This window comes from Nansenia antarctica (genome assembly GCF_963989245.1).
Source record: "Nansenia antarctica genome assembly, chromosome: 5".
Lineage (NCBI taxonomy): Eukaryota > Metazoa > Chordata > Actinopteri > Argentiniformes > Microstomatidae > Nansenia > Nansenia antarctica.
The window spans coordinates 1,148,606-1,161,105 of record NC_137690.1 but is presented as its reverse complement, the minus strand read 5'-3'; the positions used below and the strand labels follow the sequence as shown (position 1 = coordinate 1,161,105).

Sequence of the window (12,500 nt, the reverse complement as noted above, 5' to 3'; positions counted from 1 at the left end):
GTAGTGTGTAGTGTAGTGTGTAGTGTGTAGTGTAGGGTGTAGTGTAGGGTGTAGTGTAGTGTGTAGTGTAGGGTGTAGTGTAGTGTGTAGTGTAGGGTGTAGTGTAGTGTGTAGTGTAGGGTGTACTGTAGGGTGTAGGGTGTAGTGTAGGGTGTAGTGCATGGGTCACCAACAGGCGGCCCGCGGGCCGAATGCGGCCCGCCAAAGCTTCCCATCGGGCCCGTGGAATATTTATGTTTTTTAAAATATTAATGAATTCAGAAAATGTGAGGAGGGAAATACCGTTTAGAACATATATGTCGCGTTCGTAAATTCGTCGGAGCGCAAACTGGATTCAACGTCGTCATGGAACCAAGTAATTTGATTGGACTAGAGGCAGTCACGTGGACGCTCTGATTCTCACAGAGCGAATTTCCGAACGCGGCCATAGCATAGATTCATATCGTTCTTCCAATGCAGGACGATTCAGACCTAACTCATTCACAAAGCTGCAACCTTGCATCTAAATAGCAGTAGCAAAGCTGAAACTAATTCCCGTCGTTTAAATGGAATTCGGCAGACGTAGCGCCTATTCGCATGCAAGAATGGGGACACACTCATAGCTCTCATTTAACATTTCGTGTTTTTTTTCTCCACATGCTCTTGTTTAACATTTCGTGTTATAGGCTCTTTTTTCACATGCACATTATAGTGACTTAAATAACAAATAACTTCTCAGTCAAAACATGAATGAGGTAAATGGCTTGTTATGCTTGTAGAACCCAGACAGCCCGGAGAGATGCACTAGCTGCCCTCTCGTTCAGATATCGTTCAGCTAATAATTCCACTGGCATGTCCGTTATCCAGCTTTTAAGTTGCTTTTAAGTCTATTTTTCTGCGACGGGTCTCAGGGTATGACTTCTCAGGGTATGATTCTCTGAAAGCTGCATGCCTTGTATAATTGTAACGGCGAAGATTGTATTTTTTTTCAATAGCTTCAGTGCAGATGAGGCATACAGGTTTTGCGTTACTAAATGTGGGCAGATGAATGCGTACTTGTCAGTCCATATCCTCAGTAGCCCCCACTCCCCCTGACCCCCTCACACCCCAGCAGCAATTGCCTCCCCTTACCAACACCAGGAGCCAGGGAGCATGCTTCACACCTGGAGACACCGGTACTCACAGCTTTATAACATCTGAGCAGGTGAGAAGGCAGCTCTCCAGGGTGAATGTGAACAAGTCCAGAGGTCCAGACAACATCAACCCCAGGGTTCTGAAGGTGTGTGCTGGAGAGCTGGCGGACACATTCCAACATCTCTTCAGTCTATCTCTAAGACTGAGGAGGGTGCCACAGCTCTGGAAGACCTCTTGCATCGTCCCAGTGCCAAAGAAGGGACGGCCCAGCACCCCAAACGACTACAGACCTGTCGCCCTGACACCACAGGTCATGAAGATCCTGGAGAGGCTAGTGCTGCAACACCTAAAGCCCCAGGTGAAGGACTTCCTGGACCCCCGGCAGTTTGCATACCAGGAGAGCATGGGGGTGGAGGATGCCATCATTTACATGCTGCACAGGGCCTACACACACCTGGAGAGGCCACAGAGCATGGTGAGGACCATGTTCTTCGACTTCTCCAGTGCATTTAACACTATCAAGCCATCACTGCTGGCTGACAAACTAGCAGTGATGTGTGTGGAGGACTCCCTGACGGCTTGGATCCACAACTACCTCACAGACAGGCGTCAGTATGTGAGACTGCAGGGCTGTCAGTCTGAGGTGGTGGTGTGCAACACCGGTGCCCCCCAGGGAACTGTTCTGTCACCCTTTCTCTTCACCCTCTATACCTCCGACTTCCAGTTTAGCTCCGACCAGTGCCACCTGCAGAAGTTTTCTGATGACTCCTCTATCGTCGGTTACATCACAGACGACAGGGATGAGGAGTACAGGGCCCTGGTGGAGAGCTTTGTGCAGTGGTGCGACACCAACTACCTTTTGCTTAACACCAGCAAAACAAAGGACTTGGTGGTGGATTTTAGGAGGAAGAGAAGGACCCCAGCCCCCATCACCATCAAGGGGGTGGAAGTCGAGAGGGTGGACTCCTACAGGTACCTGGGAGTACAAATTAATAACAAACTGGACTGGACTGACAACACCGAGGCTCTTCTCAGGAAAGGGCAGAGCAGACTGTTTTTCCTGAGAAGGCTGAGGTCTTTCGGTGTCTGCAACAAGCTGCTGCGAATGTTTTATCAGTCGGTGGTTGCCAGCGTTCTGTTCTTCGCCGTGGCCTGCTGGGGTGGAAACATCTGTGCCAGGGATGCTGCGAAGCTAAACAAACTGGTGAAGAAGGCCAGCTCTGTGGTGGGGACCGGGCTGGACAGCCTAGAGGTGGTGGCAGAACAGAGGATGGGGAAAAAACTGGCGGCCATGCTGGCCAATCCCTCCCACCCGATGTCCTGCGAGCTGGCGGGGATGAGGAGCAAGTTCAGCCACAGATTTGTTCTCCCCCGTCAAAGTACAAAAAGATTTGGACAGTCCTTTGTTCCAGCTGCACTCCGACTCTACAACCAGGCCCTGCAGGGTGGGGGAGACCTGGAGCTGGAACTTTGGAACTTGGAACTTTTTACTTATTGAGCCTGCACTGTTTTATGTATTTTATTGAATGTTTTCTGTCTGCCCTAACTGAGCTGTTTGACAACAAAATTTCCCCATTGGGGACAATAAAGGTTTTCAATCAATCAATCAATTAAAGCTGCGTTTTTCCACATCAATTTTACGCTTCAGGTTCTTTGAGAGTGACATTTTGCTTGATTGATAACTGAAAATGATTACAATGAAGTGAAGCCAAAATATCTTGATCGCCCCCTGGTGGCTGGCTGCAGTATACGTGTCAGGAGTCTGTTAACACTGATAAAAAATCAATAACATACATTTTGTAAGAAAGTGAAGATATTAAACAATAATATGCTAATTATGCCTAAATAGAATAAATAAAAATAAGTCCGGCCCCCACAGTGTAAGCTTCGAAAAATTCTGGCCCTTGGACAAATGTAGTTGGTGACCCCTGGTGTAGGGTGTAGTGTAGGGTGTAGTGTGTAGGGTGTAGGGTGTAGTGTAGGGTGTAGTGTGTAGGGTGTAGGGTGTAGTGTGTAGTGTGTAGGGTGTAGGGTGTAGGGTGTAGGGTGTAGTGTGTAGGGTGTAGGGTGTACTGTAGGGTATAGGGTGTAGTGTAGGGTGTATGGTGTACTGTAGGGTGTAGGGTGTAGGATGTAGTGTGTAGTGTGTAGGGTGTAGGGTGTAGTGTGTAGGGTGTAGGGTGTAGTGTGTAGGGTGTAGTGTGTAGGGTGTAGTGTAGGGTGTAGTGTGTAGGGTGTAGTGTAGGGTGTAGTGTGTAGGGTGTAGGGTGTAGGATGTAGGGTGTAGTGTAGGGTGTAGTGTGTAGGGTGTAGGGTGTAGTGTGTAGGGTGTAGGGTGAAGGGTGTAGGGTGTAGTGTGTAGGGTGTAGTGTGTAGTGTGTAGGGTGTAGGGTGTAGGGTGTAGTGTGTAGGGTGTAGTGTGTAGGGTGTAGTGTGTAGGGTGTAGTGTGTAGGGTGTAGGGTGAAGGGTGTAGGGTGTAGGGTGTAGTGTGTAGTGTGTAGTGTGTAGGGTGTAGGGTGTAGTGTGTAGGGTGTAGTGTGTAGTGTGTAGGGTGTAGGGTGTAGGGTGTAGTGTGTAGGGTGTAGGGTGTAGTGTGTAGGGTGTAGTGTGTAGGGTGTAGGGTGAAGGGTGTAGTGTGTAGGGTGTAGGGTGAAGGGTGTAGGGTGTAGGGTGTAGGGTGTAGGGTGTAGGGTGTAGGGTGTAGGGCAGGGGTCCCCAAACTTTTTTCTGTGAGGGCCACATAATTTTTCCTTTCTGTGATGGGGGGCCTGGGTCGGTCTCTAACATAAAATAATATGGAACGGAGTGGAATGGAGGCGGTTGCGCAAAGCAATTGCGCGCAGGAGAGCACTGGTGGATGCAAACAAAGTCTAAACAGTTGAATTTGGATGGAATTTATACCTATAGTGATATGTCAATGAAATATAATCAGTTTTACAGTCTGGTACATGAGGGAGGACCCTCATCATACACGGGGGGACCCATGAAGCAGGGCTGTCTGGGGGTCCTTAAACGAGCATCAAACACTTAATTTCTTGCATTCTGGTGAATTTAGATGCAATTTGTGCCCTTTCTGCATCAATTTATGGTGGAAATTTCATTATTTATGTAAAGGAAAACACAATATTCAGGCACCAGATGACCATTCAAAATGTAATGTAATATAATGCAATATAAGGCTCTCAGGCATTCTGTACTTTCAAATATGTATTCTCCTTGAGCAGTCAACATCAGCGATCAGCTGTTTCACTAGCAAAAACGAAAGCTAACTTATTTGCGAAACAGCGCCCCCGCCACCACGTCGGCGCAGTGCCGCAATTGCAGTCAGAAATGACAGAAATCCACCGAGTTTAATACGACCGTCAGAGTTTTGTCGAGAGCCGGAGGCGGCTAGAAATATGATGGAGGCGGCCGCCTCATAGTTCTCTATGCAGGAAAAACCCTGCTTGACACAGATCATGAACATATCGGAAAAATTATTTCGTTTTCTCCTGCACCTGGGCATCTACATTATCTATCCCCCATTAATTGTTTCAATTCATCTGGTGCCTACTGGCTGACAGACTCACCGCGGGACACACCTCCTCCGCGATCACATTCATACATTTATTGACAAACTTCTTTGCATTTAACAATAATAATCACTTGTGCACTGTTGGTTAAATCCCCTGCATTCTGAATCAACTTTTCTCTTTACCAACCGTTTGGCCATTTTTCATCTCTCTGAATGTTCGTTCTAGCTTGCGTGCATCTGCTACAGATCCGTGATGTTCACTATGGAACGTTACGTTGAATGTACCGCATTCTGTGGGCGGGTGAAACTAACTAATAATGTTATTAATGAAAATAGTTTATAACTAAGGGACATTTTAATTTGAAAGCCAAGCTTTAATATCAAATACAGATATGATATGATTAAACATATATTTAAAGTTTAATTTTCAAAATATGTTTCTGGCATTGAGAGTGTGTGGGGGCGACGTTGTTCAAAGGGCCGGTCCAAGTGTGGGGGTGGGCCGTGTTCGGCCCGCGGGCTGTAGTTTGGTGACCCCTGGTGTAGGGTGTAGGGTGAAGGGTGTAGGGTGTAGGGTGTAGTAGGGCGTAGGGTGTAGGGTGTAGGGTGTAGTAGGGTGTAGGGTGTAGTAGGGTGTAGGGTGTAGGGTGTAGGGTGTAGTAGGGCGTAGGGTGTAGGGTGTAGGGTGTAGTACCTCCAGGTCCAGGGTACTGTGCAGGTTGATCAGGGAGCTCCAGTTCTTGACGTGTCCGTGGAAGGAGGACTTGGCCAGCAGCATGGGCACGGTGCGATGCCCCACCCCCGCCTCTAGGGTCACGCAGATGGAGCTGACCTTCACCTGGGGGGGGGGGGGGGGGTTAGACCAAACACACCAGGGGAGGGGGGGGCTCTACCCTGCCTGTAGAGACTCTCTCTCCCTCCCTCTCTCTCTCTCTCTCCCCCTCTCCGTCCCTCCCTCCCTCCCCCTCCTCCTCCTATCTCTTCCTCTCCTTCTCTCTCTCTGACTCATCCCTCCTGTAGAGACTCTCTCTCCCTCCCACTTTCTCTCTCTCTCTCCCCCTCTCCGTCCCTCCCTCCCTCCCCCTCCTCCTCCTATCTCTTCCTCTCCTTCTCTCTCTCTCTCTGACTCATCCCTCCCTGTAGAGACTCATCCCTACCTGCAGGGCCTCCCCCTGGGGGATGAGTGCGGCGGGGGGCTTGACGTCGTCGTCCCCCCCCTCCTCCTCCAGGAACCAGAGCCTGAGGTCCCTCCAGTCGCGCCTCGCCCAGAGCTGGGGGGCCGCGGGGCTGGCCTCCGCCTCGGGGGTGAGGGCCGCCTGGGGGGCGAGGGCCGACTGGATGGTGATCACTGTGTTGATGATGATGGGGGACACCTGGGGAGGGGGGGAGGGGAGGGAGGGAGGGGAGGGGAGGGGAGGGAGAGATGTATAAACACATGTAGGTAGAGGTGTGTGAGGTAACAGGGGAGGTAGAAGGTAGAGGGTAGAGGATAGAGGGTAGAGGAGAGAGGGTAGAGGGTAGAGGAGAGAGGGTAGAGGAGAGAGGGTAGAGGAGAGAGGGTAGAGGGTAGAGGGTAGAGGAGAGAGGGTAGAGGAGAGAGGGTAGAGGAGAGAGGAGAGAGGGTAGAGGGTAGAGGAGAGAGGGTAGAGGGTAGAGGGTAGAGGAGAGAGGGTAGAGGAGGGTAGAGGGTAGAGGGTGGAGGGTAGAGGGTAGAGGAGAGAGGGTAGAGGGAGGGTAGAGGAGAGAGGAGAGAGGGTAGAGGGTAGAGGGTAGAGGGTAGAGGCGGGGGCGGAGCCTACCTTGAGCGTGAGGGCGTTGATGTGGACCTCCATGGCCTGGGGGGCGCCGGGGGGGGTGGAGCTCTTGAAGAACAGCTGGCAGGGCTGCAGGACGGTGGTCACGTTGTTACGACGCTTCTCCCTCAGGAACGGACAGGCCACCACCTAGAGGAGAGGAGTGGAGGGGAGGGGAGGGGAGAGGAGGAGGGGAGAGGAGAGGAGGGGAGGGGAGGGGAGGGGAGGGGAGAGGAGAGGAGGGGAGGGGAGAGGAGGGGAGGGGAGAGGAGAGGAGGGGAGAGGAGAGGAGAGGAGGGGAGGGGAGAGGAGAGGAGAGGAGAGGAGGGGAGAGGAGAGGAGGGGAGGGGAGGGGAGGGGAGAGGAGGGGAGGGGAGGGGAGGGGAGGGGAGGGGAGAGGAGGGGAGGGGAGGGGAGAGGAGAGGAGAGGAGGGGAGGGGAGGGGAGGGGAGAGGAGGGGAGGGGAGAGGAGAGGAGAGGAGGGGAGAGGAGAGGAGAGGAGAGGAGGGGAGGGGAGGGGAGGGGAGAGGAGAGGAGAGGAGGGGAGGAGAGAGGAGGTTAGAGTAGAGTAGAGTAGAGTACAGTAGAGTAGAGTACAGTAGAGTAGAGTAGAGTACCCTCCCCCTCCCCCCCCAGCACCAGACCTTCAGGTCCCTGACGGCGGCGGTGAGCAGCGCCCCCTCCCCCCCCGTGGCGAGGCTGAGCTCGGCCTGCGTGGTGAGCACCAGCGCCGGGGCGTCGGCCCGGGTCAGGTCGGCCACGAACACCACCTCCGGGTTCCTCAGCAGCACCGACAGGTCCCACCTGGCAACCGTCGCCGGGGCGGGGCCTGGCAGCCAGAAACACAGACGGACACGCACAGAGAAACACACACACAGAGAGACACACACAGAGAGACACACACAGAGAGACATACACACAGAGAGACACACAGAGAGACATACACACACACAGAGAGAGACACACACAGAGAGACATACACACAGAGAAACACACACACACACACACAGAGACACACACAGAGAGACACACAGAGAGAGAGAGAGACACACACAGAGAAACACACACACAGAGAGAGACACACACAGAGAGAGAGACACACATACAGAGAAACACACACACACACACACACACACAGAGAGAGACACACACACACACAGAGAAACACACACACAGAGAGACACACACACACACACACACACACACAGAGAGAAACACACACACAGAGAAAGAGAAACACACACACACACACACACACAGAGAGACACAGACACACACACAGAGAGACACAGACACACAAAGAGAGACACACACAATCTCCAATCATTATATAATCATAATTTAATTATTAAGTAATTCAAAGGCAATATTAAAACGTTTTTAGTCTTGACTTGCACATACTGTATGTGCTGAGGTTGCATCCCTAATGTAAACTGGCAGTGAGACACAATCTGGAGCATAAAATGAGAATGCAGCCTCACCAAATCTCTTCTTTTATACTATGTGGTACACAGAGAAAACCAGCGTCAGAAGACATGAGAGCTCTATTGGGCTGATATGCTAGCAGAAGACCTGAGAGCTCTATTGGGCTGATATGCTAGCAGAAGACCTGAGAGCTCTATTGGGCTGATATGCTAGCAGAAGACCTGAGAGCTCTATTGGGCTGATATGCTAGCAAAAGACATGAGAGCTCTATTGGGCTGATATGCTAGCAAAAGACATGAGAGCTCTATTGGGCTGATATGCTAGCAGAAGACCTGAGAGCTCTATTGGGCTGATATGCTAGCAGAAGACCTGAGAGCTCTATTGGGCTGATATGCTAGCAAAAGACATGAGAGCTCTATTGGGCTGATATGCTAGCAAAAGACATGAGAGCTCTATTGGGCTGATATGCTAGCAAAAGACATGAGAGCTCTATTGGGCTGATATGCTAGCAGAAGACCTGAGAGCTCTATTGGGCTGATATGCTAGCAGATGACCTGAGAGCTCTATTGGGCTGATATGCTAGCAGAAGACCTGAGAGCTCTATTGGGCTGATATGCTAGCAGAAGACCTGAGAGCTCTATTGGGCTGATATGCTAGCAGAAGACCCGAGAGCTCTATTGGGCTGATATGCTAGCAGAAGGTGACGTCCTCCCCTCACCTGTGTCCTTGGTGGCCTGGGGGGCCCTGGAGGAGGAGGAGGGGGTCCTGGTGGGCGGGGGGGGGGCAGAGGAGAAGCCCTCCTGGGAGGCTTTGAGGAAGAGGTCGGCCACGGTGAGGAGGAACTCCATGGAGGCGCAGAGGTAGAGGTCCTGCAGCACCACGTCCAGCACGCTGCCCCCCTCCCTGCCCCGCCGGAACCCCACCTCCACCATCTGACTGCCCCTCTCCGCCCCAGGGAGCAGGGCCATCATCCTGGGGGGGGGGGGGGGGGGGGAGGGGAGGAGAGGAGAGGGGAGGGGAGGGGAGGGGAGGAGAGGGGAGGGGAGGGGAGGGGAGTGGGGGGGGGAGGGGGGAGAGGGGAGGGGGAGGGGAGGAGAGGAGAGGGGAGGTGAGGGGAGGAGAGGAGAGGGGAGGGGAGGGGAGGGGAGTGGGGGAGGGGGGAGAGAGGGGAGGGGGAGGGGAGGAGAGGAGAGGGGAGGAGAGGAGAGGAGAGGAGAGGGCAGGGTAGGAGAGAGGGGAGAGGAGAGGGGAGGGCAGGGGAGGAGAGGAGAGGAGAGGGCAGGGGAGGAGAGAGGGGAGAGGAGAGGAGAGGGGAGGAGAGGAGAGGAGAGGAGAGGAGAGGAGAGGAGAGGAGAGGAGAGGGGAGGAGAGGAGAGGGGGGAGGCAAGGCAGGGGACAGTTTACATGTTTGGCATTTGGCAGACGTCTTTATCCAAAGAGACTTGATAACAAACACACACGTGTGACACCAGCTGGTCAAATCATAAACCAGGTGCCCAGGTCATCTTTCTGTTTGTTACAGATACGACACGTCATTTGAAAGCTGACAATCTCTGTAGCTTCAGACTGTTATAAGAGATTGGAAGCTTTCAAATGACGTGTCATACATTGAAATCGAAGAAGAGACGACACAAGTATTTGAACGCTGGTAAAACACCTCAAACACAAAACGTGAGGAAAGTCACTCTGATCAAACCACAGCTACGAACGCTGCTAACAGCTAGCGGCTAACAGCTAAAAGGCTAACAGCTAGCGGCTAACAGTGGTACATCTAACTGCATTGTTATACTATCGCAACATGCCGAGAGAACATGAACATGCTAAAAACACATAACTAGACACAGTCCTTATACCAAGCAACAGCTTTAGAATCACTCAATACTTGTGTACAATACTACTACTACTACTACTACTAATAATAATAATAATAATACAACACTGTGTGAGTGTGTGGTACCTGGGGGTGATGTTGACCCTTGACCTCTTGTCGTCCAGCAGACAGTCGGCCAGGGTGAGGGAGGCCCTCATGGTGGAGTCAGAGAACATGTGGAGGGAGGTGTGGATGGTGCCCAGGGTCATCTCTGCCAGCTGCAGCGCCGCATCCCTGCAGTCCAGCACCTGCAGCTGCACGCACACACGCACACGCACGCACACGCACGCACACGCACACACACACACAGTTGGAGCCTAAGGACTGACCAGGGCACTCACAGCCAGATATCTGTCCTCAGATCAGTGTGATTCTACTAGGGATGAAACCAACACATTCGCTGGATTACAGGTTAACATTCAGCTTTAACTGTTGGTACTAGTTAATGTTAGTTAGTTCTAGTTAATGTTAGTTAGTGTTAGTTAGTGTTAGTTAGTGTTAGTTAGTACTAGTTAGTGTTAGTTAGTACTAGTTAGTGTTAGTTAGTACTAGTTAGTGTTAGTTAGTACTGGTTAGTGTTAGTCATGTTAGTTAGTACTAGTTAGTGTTAGTTAGTACTAGTTAGTACTAGTTAGTGTTAGTTAGTACTAGTTAGTGTTAGTTAGTACTAGTTAGTGTTAGTTAGTACTAGTTAGTACTAGTTAGTGTTAGTTAGTACTAGTTAGTGTTAGTTGGTACTGGTTAGTGTTAGTAATGTTAGTTAGTACTAGTTAGTGTTAGTTAGTACTAGTTAGTACAAGTTAGTGTTAGTTAGTGTTAGTTAGTACTGATTAGTGTTAGTTAGTACTAGTTAGTGTTAGTTAGTACTAGTTTGTGTTAGTTAGTACTGGTTAGTGTTAGTAATGTTAGTTAGTACTAGTTAGTGTTAGTTAGTACTAGTTAGTGTTAGTTAGTGTTAGTTAGTGTTAGTAATGTTAGTTAGTACTAGTTAGTGTTAGTTAGTACTAGTTAGTGTTAGTTAGTACTAGTTAGTTTTAGTTAGTACTGGTTAGTGTTAGTTAGTTCTAGTTAATGTTAGTTAGTATTGGTTAGTACTAGTTAGTACTAGTTAGTACTAGTTAGTACTAGTTAGAACGAGTTAGAGCTAGTTAGTACTAGTTAAAGGTAGTTAGTACTAGTTAAAGGTAGTTAGTACTAGTTAGAGCTAGTTAGTACTAGTTAGAGCTAGTTAGTACTAGTGAGAGCTAGTTAGTACTAGTTAGTGTTAGTTAGTACTAGTTAGAGCTAGTTAGTACTAGTGAGAGCTAGTTAGTACTAGTTAGAGCTAGTTACCTGGTTGCCACAGGGGCTGTAGAGGACGAGGGTCAGGGAGTCAAACTTGAAGTCCAGTTTGAGGGTGCTCCTCACCTTGGTGCTCCTCTGGGACTCCACCACCGCTGCTGTTACTACCGTGGTCCCTACACACACACACACACACACACGCACACGCACATGCATGCACACACACACACACACAGGGTCAGACACATACAGTGGATGCCATGCAAGCCATACATGCCAGATGTCCGATTGGAGAGGATATTCTGGATTCCTTGTTTATAGAATTGGCAGCTTCATCTATAATTGAGCAGTTAACTCATATATGTAATCTCTGCCTTACCGCTGGTAGTTTTCCCACTCAACTTAAGTCATACATTTGGAGTTATTAAATTGTTATCTCAAGCCCTCTTTAAACTGGTTTTAGAGTAAAGCAGTACAATCTCTGCTGTCACTCTGCTTCCAAATGACATTATATATCTGCTTTAGACAGGAAGAAGTGTTGTGCTGCACTGTTGATCTATCTAAAGCTTTCGATACAGTAGACCATTATCTACTCCTAGAAACACTGTTTATTATCGGCATGGACAATAAGGCTTGCAGATTCTTTCAGGACTATCCATGTGAGAGGCGTCAATGTGGGATCAGATGTTTTACGCATCTCAAAAGGTGTGCCGCAGGGTTCTATCCTGGGGCCAGTCCTCTTCACTGTGGACATAAATGACATTGCCTCCGCACTAGGGATGCCTCGATCGATCGGCTAGCAATCGGAATCGGCCGATAACCAGGAAATCTGATAATGCATTCTAGTCGCCGATCACGACATCAATGACCCAAACAACCTGAGCCAATTAATTGTGGCCTGCTCATCAACCTAAACCAGCCACTCTCGCATGCTTGTTAAACAATACTATGTCGGCGGTGTGTGTGTGTGTGGTGTTGTGTGTTTATAACATTAGGACTCCAGTTCCCAGTATGCACCGGGAGAGTTGAGCATACGCAGCAGTCGCAGATATGCGAATGCTACCTGTGTTGTCGGCATTTTAGTAAATAAAAAGAAAGCTTAAACCTACGCATGGTTTAGAATAGAAACACAAACATGACAGTGTGGAAGTACTATAACGTGTGTGACACAGATGTCTCAGATGCCACCTGCAAACTGTGCAAGGAAGGTCAATGACGGAATTTTCAGAATTGCAAAAAGTTAAAAAGTTAAATGATGCATAACACAATTTCCATTAATAATATATTTTAGATTGTCTAAAATTGTCTAAAATAAGATTGTGAGCTGGCTACTTTTCTTCTCACTCAGAGGGTCTGCTGCAGGGGTCTTAATGATGTCACATGATGTTTATCAGTTGATTTGATCCAAAATGGTGCCTTGAAATTGGTTGCTCCGAATGACATCAGTGAAAATATTTTTTCAATAATGCAAAATGCAAACATTTCTACATAAAAATCCTTAAC

At 49.6% G+C, this 12,500-nt stretch overlaps 1 protein-coding gene across 1 annotated transcript in view; it reads right to left on the bottom strand.

Annotated features, from left to right (window-relative positions):
• The window catches only part of vps13a (vacuolar protein sorting 13 homolog A), a 124,004-nt gene that overhangs the window by 60,907 nt on the left and 50,597 nt on the right, over positions 1–12,500 (bottom strand). The window contains 7 exon segments of the mRNA XM_080532886.1: positions 5,323–5,466; positions 5,786–6,001; positions 6,428–6,571; positions 7,066–7,250; positions 8,565–8,818; positions 9,804–9,970; positions 11,049–11,173. Of these exon segments, the coding sequence (XP_080389012.1) occupies positions 5,323–5,466; positions 5,786–6,001; positions 6,428–6,571; positions 7,066–7,250; positions 8,565–8,818; positions 9,804–9,970; positions 11,049–11,173 (1,235 nt within the window).